The sequence below is a fragment of the Silurus meridionalis genome, chromosome 14 (genome assembly GCF_014805685.1).
Source record: "Silurus meridionalis isolate SWU-2019-XX chromosome 14, ASM1480568v1, whole genome shotgun sequence".
NCBI classification, from domain to species: Eukaryota; Metazoa; Chordata; class Actinopteri; order Siluriformes; family Siluridae; genus Silurus; species Silurus meridionalis.
This window is the reverse complement of record NC_060897.1, coordinates 17,390,710-17,404,933: the sequence shown is the minus strand read 5'-3', so window position 1 is coordinate 17,404,933 and position 14,224 is coordinate 17,390,710. Positions and strand designations below refer to the sequence as shown.

Genomic DNA, 14,224 nt, shown 5'->3' with positions numbered 1-14,224 from the left:
AAAGGTTTTTTTTTTTTACTGTTTGGTTTATAAATGTTTACCAGCTTGCCCTAGCTTGTGTGTTTCAGTAAACCTGAAATATGGTACAGGGTACTCAATTACCCGCGGGCAGCATGACATTCAGGACAAATTCACTCTATGCACCTGATTGAATAACTTTCTTAGCTTTCTTTGTAACTTTTTTTGTAGCACAGTTTAATCTATTTTTTGTTTAAATAATGTATACTATGCTGTGTTGTTTAAAATTGTATTGCTATATTCAGTTTCTCACTGTGCGCACGTACACGCAGGCACGTGTTTGAGTGAGAGGGATGTGTGAGAGAAGGAAAAATCATATTAACATATTTTCCCCTCTTTCAACCTCACAGATACAAAAGACTTCCACTGGTAAAAATGTCAACAAATTCAAATAAACCGTCCGCATTCCAACAGAAAATTGCAACATCTTTCTATCTTGAGTGATTCAAAGTGCAAAAGTGACTGTAAAAAAACAACAAACCAAGAAGGAAGCCATAGCAAAATGTGTTGGATCCACAGGACTACCAGTCACAATGACTAAAGATGAGGACTCTGTTCTTATGATGGAGACAGTAGCTAAAAGGGTGACTGTTCCAGAGAAAAGCAAAATGAACAATCTAATTGACAAACATCAAAATAAAATACAAACATGAATTAATAGTTTAAATAAAGATTTATTATGTCACAACATTTTAATGTCTGTATTGCAATTTTAAACCTTATCATTCATATTAACATTTGTTTCTTCAGGAATATATAGAGTTTGGAACTTTGAGAAATACTTAATGCATTACAACTGAACGAAACCTATTTTGTTTGACTTCATTTACTGTACATTTTGTCATCTAAAATCCTATCATATATAGTTGACTAAAACTAGACAAAAACTAACAATTCAGATGACTAAAATGTAACTAAAAATAAATGCCATTTAGTCAAAAGACTTAATCAAAACTTGCTGTAAAAATGAACACTTCTTCTATGCAAATTTTGGGGCATGTCATTCATAGGGGGCAGTGCTGGGCTAAATAACTGTCAAGTCATTTTTTTTTTTTTTAGTCCTAATGAGCTGTTGATGACCTATATACTTCAGCAACGTCAAGCAATTTGCATTTACCATTTAATGGAGTTAACATGTGTTATTATGATACTCAATAACTAGATTCAGGGGGCATTGAGGACACCTCTACAGTACAGGTTCTTTTTAGTACACATAAAAAAAAATGTTTAAACATTTCTTTTGATTTTTGGAATGAAACAATTACTTTTTGAACAAATTAGCTTTGCCTTTGTGAATGTGAGATTTGCACAATATGCAAGACATGTTTTTGCTAACTAGTCCAGGAGATTTTGTTTGGTCTTCTCAAATTTGGTGTTAAACTCTTCAGCACAGTGTGAACCATAGTAATTATCAAAATTGTGTTGACTTTTGTCTGTCTAATTACAGCTACTGCAGCTCATAATTTCTTGTATTGATTAGCATTTAACTCAGTTGCCAAATATAGGACATGATGCTTTCTGATATAATGTGCAACTTCTGGGACGTGCAAAAAATAGTAGTTGCTGATGTATTCTTGCTGACCTCTTGTTCATAGCGATCTGTGTTTTGTTGAACAATCTGTCTGTTCTATAAGTAAAATTGATTTGAATTTCGTCTTCAGTACAGATAAGTTTCTTAAATTTTGATTCAGGATAAAGGTGTAAAATCAGTACCTGTTAAGAAGGAAGGGCCAGAGAATGTAGCACCTAAGGAGGAGCCAATGGAAACAGAGGAGAAAAAAATGGAGGTAAAGATAGAAGCCAAACAGGAGGAAAATGGAGATACTATTTGTACAGCTCCATCCACTCAGTCTTCACAGACGTTCAAGAAGTGTAAGAATGTTGTGGTTTTTTTTGTTGCTTATTTGCTTATACTATTCTCAGTTTGAAAGACTGAAGCTCTGTCTTTGTGATATCCTCAGTTTTTAAGCCAGAAGAGTTGAGACAGGCTTTGATGCCCACATTGGAATCACTGTACAGGCAAGATCCTGAATCTCTGCCCTTTCGCCAGCCTGTGGACCCGATATTGCTCGGCATTCCGGTACATTGCTTTACTGTTTTGTGTTTTTAATTTCTTAAAACTCCTAAAATGTAATCCACTGTGTTTTTCTTTTTGGGGTGTAAGGATTACTTTGACATTGTGAAGAATCCTATTGACCTTTCAACAATTAAGCGGAAGTTAGACACCGGGCAGTACCTGGAGCCTTGGCAATATGTGGATGACATCTGGCTCATGTTCAACAATGCCTGGCTTTATAACCGCAAAACATCAAGGGTTTACAAGTACTGCTCCAAACTAGCTGAAGTGTTTGAGCAGGAAATCGACCCAGTTATGCAGGGCTTGGGTTATTGCTGTGGGAGAAAGGTAAGTGCTGTTGTCTTATAATTTTACTATATTGTAAAGACCGTTGTGTATAGCTCAAAATGACAAATTAGCCTGTATAATTTTAAATGGTCGGGCATCACAGGTTTTAGTGAGATGTAGCTTTCATAGTATCAAAGACAGAAGTATCAACAGAAATCAATAGGAATTCAGTAATTGTATTGAATACATTTATTGAATAAATAAATTAACTAATGGTGTAAATCACATTTTATCGAATCATTTAAATTAAATTTCCAGAATATATATATATAAGGGAATGGACCCTTGGGAACACAGCAGATCGTGGCCAGTAAAAAGGATTTTTAGAGGACAGGATCGTAGTGAACAACTAAAAAAAAAGTTCCCTATTGTTTTTGTGACTGGTTATGCATAAATAAAAAGTAAATAAAATTGAAATAAAACATCATTATGTGTGATAAGCATGGTTGTAAAAGATGCCATTGCACATTTTGTCTGTAAACCAAATGAAGACAGACTTTTTTTCCTGAATCACACAGTTGAAATACTGAACCAAAATATCCAAACTGCTTCTTTTGAAAGATGAAGACACTAGGCTTAAGAATATTATACCTGCAATTACTGGAAACACCCCCAGATTTTTGAAAGAGAAGTATTTGTTCTAGTTTATGCCTCACATTACATATTAAAGAAAGCTTAGGGAATCACTACAAAGCTGGTTAACTGGTATGCCATACTGGCTTAATTAATCAGTATGAACACTTTTAGCATCTTAAATGCCAACACTCAACTCAAAACACTCATCATAATCCCAACTGAAATGAGGGGTTTTCATTAACTGTGTATACAGTGCATTCAGAAAATATTCAGACTTCTGTCAATTTCTTTACGATTTCAAATTGAAATAAATAAAAATAATTGTTTAAATTTGTTTTTTTTCCTAATTAATGTATACTTGGTACCCTTGTCTGTAAATGTGTCTGTAAATTAAAAAATAACTAAAATACCTAAAATATTCCATGTGCAAACCCGATTCCAAAAACGTTGGGACACTATACAAATTGTGAATAAAAACAGAATGCAATGATGTGGAAGTTTCATATTTCAATATTTTATTCAGAATACAACATAGATGACATATCAAATGTTTAAACTGAGAAAATGTATAATAAGTGGGAAAAATAAGTTGATTTTAAATTTCATGTCAACACATCTCAAAAAAGTTGGGACAAGGCCATGTTCACCACTGTGTGTCATCCTCTCTTCTTTTTATAACAGTCTGCAAACTAGGGCTGGGCGACATGGCCTAAAAAAAATCCCCGATTTTTTTCACAAAAAATCCGATTTGCGATTTAAATCTATTTTTTTTCCCCCTGCTTAAAATCAATCTGCATATGACAAAGAAAATGTTAAAAAAAAAGTTTTAACTTTATTAAATAAAGGGATTATAACCCACTTTGGGTTAAAGTATAATCAGAAACAACAACCCAAAAATACAAGATGGCAGGCCATCTATGTGGTCTGGCTTTGTCATGTTGGAAAATGCAAAGTCTTCCCTGAAAAAGACAACGTCTGGATGGGAGCACATGTTGTATTAGAACTTGGATATACCTTTCAGCATTGATGGTGCCTTTCCAGATGTGTAAGCTTCCCATGCCACATGGACTTATGCAACCCCATACCATCAGAGATGCATGCTTCTGAACTGAGTGCTGATAACAACTTGGGGTGTCCTTATCCTCTTTAATCCGGATGACATGGAGTCCCAGTTTTCCTTACATGTAAAAAAAATAAAATGTACATGTAAGGAAAACTGGGACTCCATGTCATCCGGATTAAAGCATTTGATAACATTTGATATGTTATCTATATTCTATTGTAAATAGATTATAGATAGATTGCTCAGTTCGGCCAGACGACCAGCTCTTGAAAGAGTTCAGGTTGTGTCACAATTATTCCATTGTAGATTAATGGATGGCATTGTGTTATTGGGAATCTTCAGTGCAGCAGAATATTTTTTGTAGTTTTCCTCAGATCTGTGCCCTGGAACAGTCCTGTCTGAGTTCTGCAGACAGTTCCTTTGACCTATGCAATGTGTGTTTAACCACAAATTTATTTTTTATTGTTTTGAAGGTGGAGGGTGTTTTAAAAAAAATAATTGTTAAATATATGGGCTTGTTTGGTTGTCCATTTTAAACATTTGTTTGTGTTTCCTTCCTGTTATTAAATTATCTTAGATGTTTGTCCATTGACATTGTCCATGTGTCCTCTACAGTACGATTTTTCACCTCAAACACTTTGCTGCTATGGCAAACAGCTGTGCACTATCTCCAGAGATGGAACATACTACAGCTATCAAAACAGGTACCTGCATGCTGAACTACATTTAATCAATTTGTTACACTGATGTACAAAGAAAGCAGGATTTTATAATTACTAAATTGCTGTTAAAAAATTGCTGTACTAGAAAGTTACTACTTAATATATTACTGTATATTTCATTTTTACATAGTTATAAAGAAATTTAAATGTACTAGTTTTTTTTTTATGAAATAAACATAGATGTTGTAGTTTTAATATGTGCTCAATTTTGTGGTGCAATCGCATAGAAACATGCAAACACCCATAACATTAACAGTTTTTGGTAAAAAAAAAAAAAAAAAGATTTTACTCTTAAATATTCATACCTAGACAATATAAATTAAGTTTAGCATTACCAGATGTTAAGATGCTAAATCTCATTATGATGGAACTCTGAACACAGAATTTTGGGAGTAAAAATAGGCTGTATAACCTTCATCAATATAAAATTGAGTGAGTTATTAGTCTAGAAATTACATGCTATTATTTATAGTTCAAGAGCAGGACTTTATCACATTCATTTAAATGTTAACATTTGCTTTGCCTCGGCCTGCCCGCCCTCTGTTGTCTTTTCGCTTGCCATTGTTCTTCTTCATGTGCCCGTTTGTGCTGTTGTGTGCTGGGTCCAGTTTACCCAAACATGGCCTTCTTGCCGATAGGTATCACTTCTGCGAAAAGTGCTTCAACGAGATTCAGGGCGAGAGCATCACCCTGGGTGATGACCCTGCACAACCTCAGACGTAAGTTAGCCATCCTTTGAAGAGGGAGTAGGAGTCATCTAACCACATTTCAGGTGGCAAAGTGAAATATGGAGGGCCAAATTAGGATAGTTTTACAAACCGAGAAGGTCTTGGAAGCATTTAATATTCTGCTTTGGTTAAATAGAAATAGGAGATAAACTATAATAAAAAATTATGCAAATGTTTGAAATAATGTAGTAATAATTATATTGGTATTAATAAAAAATTGTTTCTTACTGCCTATACCAATAAGCATGTTAAAAATGTAAATTTATAATTTTTCATGAATGACGGTCTGTTAAATAAATATCAAATATCACAAAAGCAATTCTCAATTTCAATTCCTGCAATTTAGCTCTTGCTGGTTCATACGCTTCAAACATCAACCAAACCCCACTATATCCAGTACATATTGTATCAATCTAGTATCCAGTGAGGATATACTTTAATTTGTGAGCCACTACTTCTGATTCACCGCTGTGCTATGAGCTCTAATGCTCATTATGTTGTAACCTACTGGTCAATTATCATTTTGCAGGGTTGACTTTGTTCCACTTTATCTGCTCTCAAGTAAGACACCTTTAAAAATGAAAATGAAGGTGTTATTATCTGAAATTCTGTTTAGTTTTGGTTTGTATTAGAGTTGGTTAAAGTTTATTATATTAAATTTAAAATGTTTTCCATTGACAGTTTTAGTTTTTTTTTTAATTAATGTTAACTTTGGTGGTGTTCTCTGTTTAGGTTAATGATTTTAATTTCTATTTAAGTGTCTAAATCATATTAACTATATTCTGTGCAGTATGATATCTAAAGATCAGTTTGAAAAGAAGAAAAATGACATGTTGGACCCTGAGCCGTAAGTTAAACTATTAGATTTACCAACTACCACATGGATTTAGCTCTTTCATACCTGTTTTGTTGGAATAACTTTTGTGTCTGTGGTTATTTAAAGGTTTGTTGAATGTAAAGACTGTGGGCGTAAGATGCATCAGATCTGTGTCTTACACTATGATGTCATCTGGCCATCAGGGTAGCTCCCCTTTTCTTGTTCTGTAATAATGACCTCTAATGAGTTTGCATCAAACAATTGATTGTATTTCTTTTGTGTGTGTGTGTGTTCCTTAACAGATTTTTTTGTGACAACTGCCTTAAAAAGTCGGGGAAAAGCAAAAAAGAAAACAGGTTTTCTGCTAAAAGTGAGAAATTTGAGAACTGACTGTGGTATACTCAGTCTTTATATGTTTTATATACAGTGAGGAAGATAAGTATTTGAACACCCTGCTCTTTTGCAAGTTCTCCCACTTAGAAATCATGGAGGGGTCTAAAATTGTCATCGTAGGTGCATGAGACATAATCTAAAAAAAAAAAAAACCCTGAAATCACAATGTATGATTTTTTAACTATTTATTTGTATGATACAGCTGCAAATAAGTATTTGAACACCTGAGAAAGTCAATGTTAATATTTGGTACAGTAGCCTTTGTTTGCAATTACAGAGGTCAAACGTTTCCTGTAGTTTTTCACCAGGTTTGCACACACTGCAGGAGGGATTTTGGCCCACTCCTCCACACAGATCTTCTCTAGATCAGTCAGATTTCTGGCCTGTCGCTGCGAAACACGGAGTTTGAGCTCCCTCCAAAGATTCTCTATTGGGTTTAGGTCTGGAGACTGGCTAGGCCACGCCAGAACATTGATATGCTTCTTACAGAGCCACTCCTTGGTTATCCTGGCTGTGTGCTTCAGGTCATTGTCATGTTGGAAGACCCAACCTCGACTCATCTTCAATGCTCTAACTGAGGGAAGGAGGTTGTTCCCCAAAATCTCACAAATACATGGCCTCGGTCATCCTCTCCTTAATACAGTGCAGTCCCCCTGTCCCATGTGCAGAAAAAGACCCCCAAAGCATGATGCTACCACCCCCATGCTTCACAGTAGGGATGGTGTTCTTGGGATGATACTCATCATTCTTTTTTCTCCAAACACGTTTAGTGGAATTATGACCCAAAAGTTCTATTTTGGTCTCATCTGACCACATGACTTTCTCCCATGACTCCTCTGGATCATTCAAATGGTCATTGGCAAACTTAAGACGTGCCTGGACATGTGCTGGTTTAAGCAGGGGAACCTTCCGTGCCATGCATGATTTCAAACCATGACGTCTTAGTATATTACCAACAGTAACCTTGGAAACCGTGGTCCCAGCTCTTTTCAGGTCATTGACCAGCTCCTCCCGTGTAGTTCTGGGCTGATTTCTCACCTTCCTTAGGATCATTGAGACCCCACGAGGTGAGATCTTGCATGGAGCCCCAGTCCGAGGGAGATTGACAGTCATGTTTAGCTTCTTCCATTTTCTAATGATTGCTCCAACAGTGGACCTTTTTTCACCAAGCTGCTTGGCAATTTCTCTGTAGCCCTTTCCAGCCTTGTGGAGGTGTACAATTTTGTCTCTAGTGTCTTTGGACAGCTCTTTGGTCTTGGCCATGTTAGTTTAGTAGTTGGATTCTTACTGATTGTATGGGGTGGACAGGTGTCTTTATGCAGCTAACAACCTCAAACATTTGCATCTAATTTAGGATAATAAATGTAGTGGAGGTGGACATTTTGATTTCTGGATTTTTTTTTTAATATATATTATGTCTCTCACAGTGGACATGCACCTACGATGATAATTTCAGACCCCTCCATGATTTCTAAGTGGGAGAACTTGCAAAATAGCAGGGTGTTCAAATACTTATTTTCCTCACTGTATATATATATATATATATATATATATATATATATATATATATATATATATATATATATATATATATATATACACACACACTCTCTTTTAGGATTACAGATTACAAGGCTTGGTACGTACATAGAGCATCGTGTAAATAAGTACTTGAAGAGGCAGAACCATCCTGATGCTGGGGAAGTGTTTGTGCGGGTTGTGGCGAGCTCAGACAAGATGGCTGATGTGAAACCTGGAATGAAATCTAGGTATTTAAGACATGACTACATCAATATTATAATATGACATTTGTGTGTTGTATTTAGCATTCAACTGAAGAACCTTCCATCTGGATAGACATTTTGAAATGATATTTTGAAATGAGATTTGGGAGGAATATTTAATAGATTTTTGTAAGATAGTAATGACCTGAGTGTTCTGATTATTTGATCTTTAGGTTTGTTGAGTCAGGGGAGATGGCAGAAAACTTTCCATACAGAACCAAAGCACTTTTTGCATTCGAAGAGATAGATGGAGTAGATGTGTGTTTCTTTGGCATGCATGTCCAGGAATATGGATCTGATTGTCCCTTCCCTAACACCAGGTAATAACAGTCAAATACTAAAAATTTATATGCGTTGTTTTATTAATGTTAACATCTGATTTGTTTGTTTCTATCATTTTCCTTTTCCAGACGTGTGTATATATCATACCTTGACAGTATCCACTTCTTCAAACCTCGTATGCTAAGAACTGGTGTCTACCATGAAATCTTGATTGGTTATCTTGAATATGTCAAGAAACTTGGGTAAGTTTCAAATCCTTGACACATCTGGTTTAGAGATCTCTTGACACATTTATCTCTAAAGTATACAACTCAGATTTTATTGGCAGATTTTCCTTTTTTTATTTATTTTTTTTACTTTTTTTTCCCTGAATTGAATTTTCTTTTCTTCACATACACTGGCGATCAATATTAGAGAACAATTTATAAACAATTGAACAATTCTGAAATAATGTCATCTTCACTCATCAGCTCAACAGTTGAAGGAGTTTTTGTCCTGTCTATACTATGCTACCAGAACACCTTTTCCTCAAAATAAGACATTTCCAAAAAAAAAACATTTTGCAGAAAACACACTGATCAAATTTAGAGAACAACAATAACTGTAGCATGGAAAAAGATTACAACAAATTTTTCTGAAGGTTACAACAGTCAGCAAATAGTAGAAAGTGTACAGGCCTCTGCTCTGAATGACTTCAGCTCATCTGTGGCCACAGGACAGCACTAGTCTCTCACACTGCTCTGGTGTGATTTTGGTCCACTCTTCTTCCAGTCTCCTCCACAGTTCGGTGACTGTAGTGGGTTTCTTGGCCATAACTTTGTCGCCAAGGATTTTCCAGAGGTTCTCTATTGGGTTGACTCTGGGCAGGCCATGTCATTATTTCAATGTTTTCAGTTTCAAGGAACTGCTTTACCTGTTTTACTGTGTGACATGGAGCGTTGTCCTGCATGAACACTGTGGGCTGATTGTGTGATGAACGCAGGGAAGGAACCATATGTTGTTGAAGAAGGTTCTGAAAAATATTTGCATTCACTCTGCCATGTACAGTGGAACCCCGTTGTACGAGCATAATTCGTTCTTGAAAATTGCTCGTAGGTCCCATTTGTTCGTACGTTTGAACTGATTTTCCCCATAACAATGAATGTAAAAGTGATTTAATCCGTTCCAAGATCTCATTCGATCGCTTATTTCTGCACTTAAAAAGTAATTGTAGCCTATTTTAGCAAACAAATACACCGCAAATTACCGTAATGTAAACATAATTTAACACTTACCGTCAGGGAGCTCCCTGATTCTTCTCCCATGCGTGCCCCGCCCGTACAGAGCTGCTCGCCGGCTTACTAGTCACACACCTGACTCTCGTTTAGCACTCATCACCCAACCATATATAAACCCCTCATTCACCCTCACTCGCTGTCCGTTATCATCAATGGTTTGGCTGTACATGTCACGATTCTCCCGTGCTTGTGGTCAGCGGCGCGCTTCTCCTACACGCTCCTTTGGATATTACACAGACTGCTTCTCATCCAGTTCTGGACTAGTGGACCGCGCTCCCACCGCGCACCACTGGATTACTTCCCAGTTACTGCGAGTACGCATTTTTGCAAAATAAACTTTGTTTGCTTTGACTTCGGCTTCCACCTCTGTTTCTCGCATAACACTTACCTGTGTGGTTGTGGTTGATTGCGAGTGTGAGAAACACACCACGCTCATAACCTCCTCGGTTTCCATGGTCATTTTATTTACTTTCGTTTTCACAGCACAATCACTGATTAACTTGGGAGACATTTTTCAAGATTTCTAGTGAAAAAAAAAAAGTTAAGTTTTTGCTGCACTGAAGAACGAGAGCAACCGAGTGATAGGTCATTAACTAAGAGACTGATGCGACCCTCTGCCGAAAACGGGGAACCGGCAGCGTGGGTTTGCTCGTGCCTTCGAAATTTGCTCGTGAAATAGGGTAAAATTTTGCGAGCAAGTTTGCTCGTATCTCCGTTTGCTCGTACAATAGGTTGCTCATACAACGGGGTTTTACTGTAGCCGTATAAGAGGCCCAACTGCCCACTGACTTCTTTACACACGTTGGGTTCAGTCTTTCTCCAGTTTGTCGCTGAACATAATGTTTCCCATTGGACCCAATAAATTAAACTTGCTTTTATCACTGAAGTGAATTTTGGACCAGTTCTCCTCTGTCCACACAACATGCTCCTCAGCAAAGCTTAGTCTAGCCTTTTGATTCTTTCTGCTAATGAGAGGTTTAGTCACTGCAGAGTGGGCTTTCAGTCCAAATTCTCTTAAACGTCGAGACACTGTATAACGAGACAGATCCTTACCCTCTTCAGCGCTGAACTGGTGAGCAATTCCAGCTGCAGTGTGGAAACGATTGCCCATTGAGATCCTCCGCAGTATCCTATCCTCTCTTGTATTTGTCTTCCGTGGACGACCAGCCTTCTTGGCGGACTTGAATGAGTTTGTGATGTTGTAAAGATTCAATATTCTTCAAATCACAGATTTGGAACGACCAACTTGTCTTGCTATGGCTGATAGGGTCACGCCTTTGGCCTTCATCTGGACAACCTGCTGCTGGAGGCTTTCAGTCACTTTAGAATGGCCCACCATCTTGCAGAGTCAGTGAAACTGGAAGTTAGGCTGCCAGACAAATAGGGGTTGACAGATAATCAAGGGAATTAGCACCAGGTACCAGATTAACACCAATAACTTGGAGGTATCTGAAAGTGTTCTCTAATTTTGATCAGTGTGTTTTCTGGAAAATAATGTTGTTGTTTTTTTTGGAAATGCCTTAGTTATTTTGTGGAAAAGGTGTTCTTGTAGCATGGTATAGACAGGACAAAAACTCCAACTGTTGAGCAGTGAGGATGACATTATTTCAGAATAGTTCAATTGTGTTACAAATTGGTCTCCAATTTTAATCGCCAGTGTATAAATACATGAAATCAGTCCTGGAGCAATCCAGAAAAGTAATTCTTTAAAAGCCACATGTATTATGAGTTTATATTTTAAATAAAAAATTTGGGCCACACAGTCCAAATTTTAGGACTCGCATCGAAAATGCCCTACCTAACTTTAAACAGTTCCTGATAAGAATGTGCTACATACACATTTTAGATATCTTTGCAAAGAAGACACTTTGAGCTTTACTGTCAATCAAAGTTTATATTGTTTAAAAAGATATTAGGTTATAGATGATGAAGTGCCATAAATATACATTTCCTGCATTTCACATTATTTTATTTCATATATAAATCCATGAAATCAGTCCTAGAGCAGTCCAGAAAAGAACTGGGTTGAAAGCCACATGTCTCATGAGTTTATATTTAAAAATTCATGAAGATTTTTATGACAAATTAGATTTCTACAAACATTTATCTGAGACTGTCTGATCCGTTTCTCCCTCTGCTTGAGAGCCACCTGCGAAAGTGGCCATTCACACTCTCTTCATACAGTCTGCATATAAATGAATGGCTGATCATTAAAGGCTTTTGTTATACATGTTTGGCTATTGATTTGGCATTTATATTGATGGTCAGGTAGCCAGACAAGCTATTATTTTACAGTCATGGCTATTCATATCGCTGTAAGGCCAATCCAATTTCAACAATTTACACACACACACACTTTTAAGCATTTCTCTTATAAAAACAAACATAATAAAACCTATAACATGGTATAAAATTGTAAAGGAGATATATTGTAACATACAGATGTAAAATAGCTTCTCCATGCAGATCTCCAAGTCTTGGTTGTTACTCCACCACAATAATATTTTCCTCATCCGTGCTTTGTACAAATTCAGCAATCACATTTGGTTTACATTTTATTTTGAAAAACAGTGATCTGAAATCGCTGCTTGAGGCTTAACGCTTTAGAATGATGGTTACACTTCTCCCTTTTTATTTAATTCATTGCTAAACATTAACACCTGAGAACAATGGGATATCGGTTGCGCAGCTCTAAAGGTATTAATTAATTAACTAGCAGTTACATTAATACAGCATACAAACTATAAACTAATGCAATACTCTTTTGGCAAGATAGTTAATACCTGTTAAAAAGGAAAAATTTGTCCAGTATATCTTATAATAAATGAGCATATAATAAAATTGCACTAAATGAATGAATAAGTATACAGTAATACCCCGTTGTACAAGCATAAATCGTTCTTGAAAATTGCTCGTAGGTCCATTTGCTCGTACGTTCGAACAGATTTTTACCATAGGAATGAATGTAAAAGTGATTTAATCCGTTCCGAGATCTCATTCGATCGCTTATTTCTGCACTTAAAAAAATATTTGTAGCCTATTTTAACAAACAAATACACCACAAATTACCGTAATGTAAACATAATTTAACACTTACTCATGTGGTAGTGGTTGATTGCGAGTGTGAGACACACACCACACTCATAACCGCGTCGGTTTTCAAGGTAATTCTATTTACTTTCGTTTTCCCAGCACCATCACTGATTTTCTTTAAATACATTTTTCAAGATTTCTAGTGAAATAATTAAAAGAAAAAGTTAAGTTGCTGCACTGAACAACGAGCCAAAAACGGGGAACTGGCAGCGTGGGTTTGCTCGTGCCTTCGAAATTTGCTTGTGAAACAGGGTAACATTTTTCTAGCAAGGTCGCTAATATCTCTGTTTGCTTGTACTATAGGTTGCTCGTACAATGGGGTTTTACTGTATAAGTGCATGTCAGGGAACCAACCCCAGCCATTAGGGTTGCACAAGCCTTAGTGCCGGTCCCAAGCCCGGATAAATGGGGAGAGTTGCGTTAGGAGGGGGCATCCAGCGTAAAAACATGTGCCAAATCAAATATGCTGATCCGCTGTGGCGACCCCTAATGGGAGAAGCCAAAAGAAAGTTTTAAATGATCAATAATACAATAACAATCAAACTTAAAAAATTCTTCCACTTAGTCAAAAATCCATCAACCAGTACTTTCAACATAGTAAAATAATACATTCAAACAATACTTGTGTATATTCCAGCATATATATATATATATATATACATATATATATACATATACATATATATATATATATATATATATATATATATATATATATATATATATATATATATACATATACATATATATACATATACATATATATATATATACATATATATATATATATATATATATATATATATATATATATATATATATATATATATATATATATATATATATATATATATATATATATATATATATATATATATACACACACACACACACACACACACACATACAGTGTGGAAAATAAGTATTTGAACACCCTGCTATTTTGCAAGTTCTCCCACTTAGAAATCATGGAGGGGTCTGAAATTGTCATCGTAGGTGCATGTCCACTGTGAGAGAAATAATCTAAAAGAAAAATCCAGAAATCACAATGTATGATTTTTTTAACT

The 14,224-nt window shown here is 36.0% G+C and overlaps 1 protein-coding gene across 4 annotated transcripts in view; it reads left to right on the top strand.

Annotated features, from left to right (window-relative positions):
* crebbpb (CREB binding protein b) overlaps positions 1-14,224 on the top strand; it is a 111,555-nt gene that overhangs the window by 72,508 nt on the left and 24,823 nt on the right. For 2 of the 4 annotated variants that reach the window (XM_046865894.1, XM_046865896.1), the window contains 11 exons: positions 1,710-1,890; positions 1,980-2,098; positions 2,183-2,422; positions 4,677-4,765; positions 5,392-5,502; positions 6,302-6,358; positions 6,455-6,532; positions 6,631-6,698; positions 8,340-8,490; positions 8,679-8,825; positions 8,916-9,029. In XM_046865894.1, the coding sequence (XP_046721850.1) occupies positions 1,710-1,890; positions 1,980-2,098; positions 2,183-2,422; positions 4,677-4,765; positions 5,392-5,502; positions 6,302-6,358; positions 6,455-6,532; positions 6,631-6,698; positions 8,340-8,490; positions 8,679-8,825; positions 8,916-9,029 (1,355 nt within the window). The remainder of the gene's footprint in view (positions 1-1,709; positions 1,891-1,979; positions 2,099-2,182; positions 2,423-4,676; positions 4,766-5,391; positions 5,503-6,301; positions 6,359-6,454; positions 6,533-6,630; positions 6,699-8,339; positions 8,491-8,678; positions 8,826-8,915; positions 9,030-14,224) is intronic. The other 2 variants (XM_046865897.1, XM_046865895.1) reach the window with 1 other exon arrangement.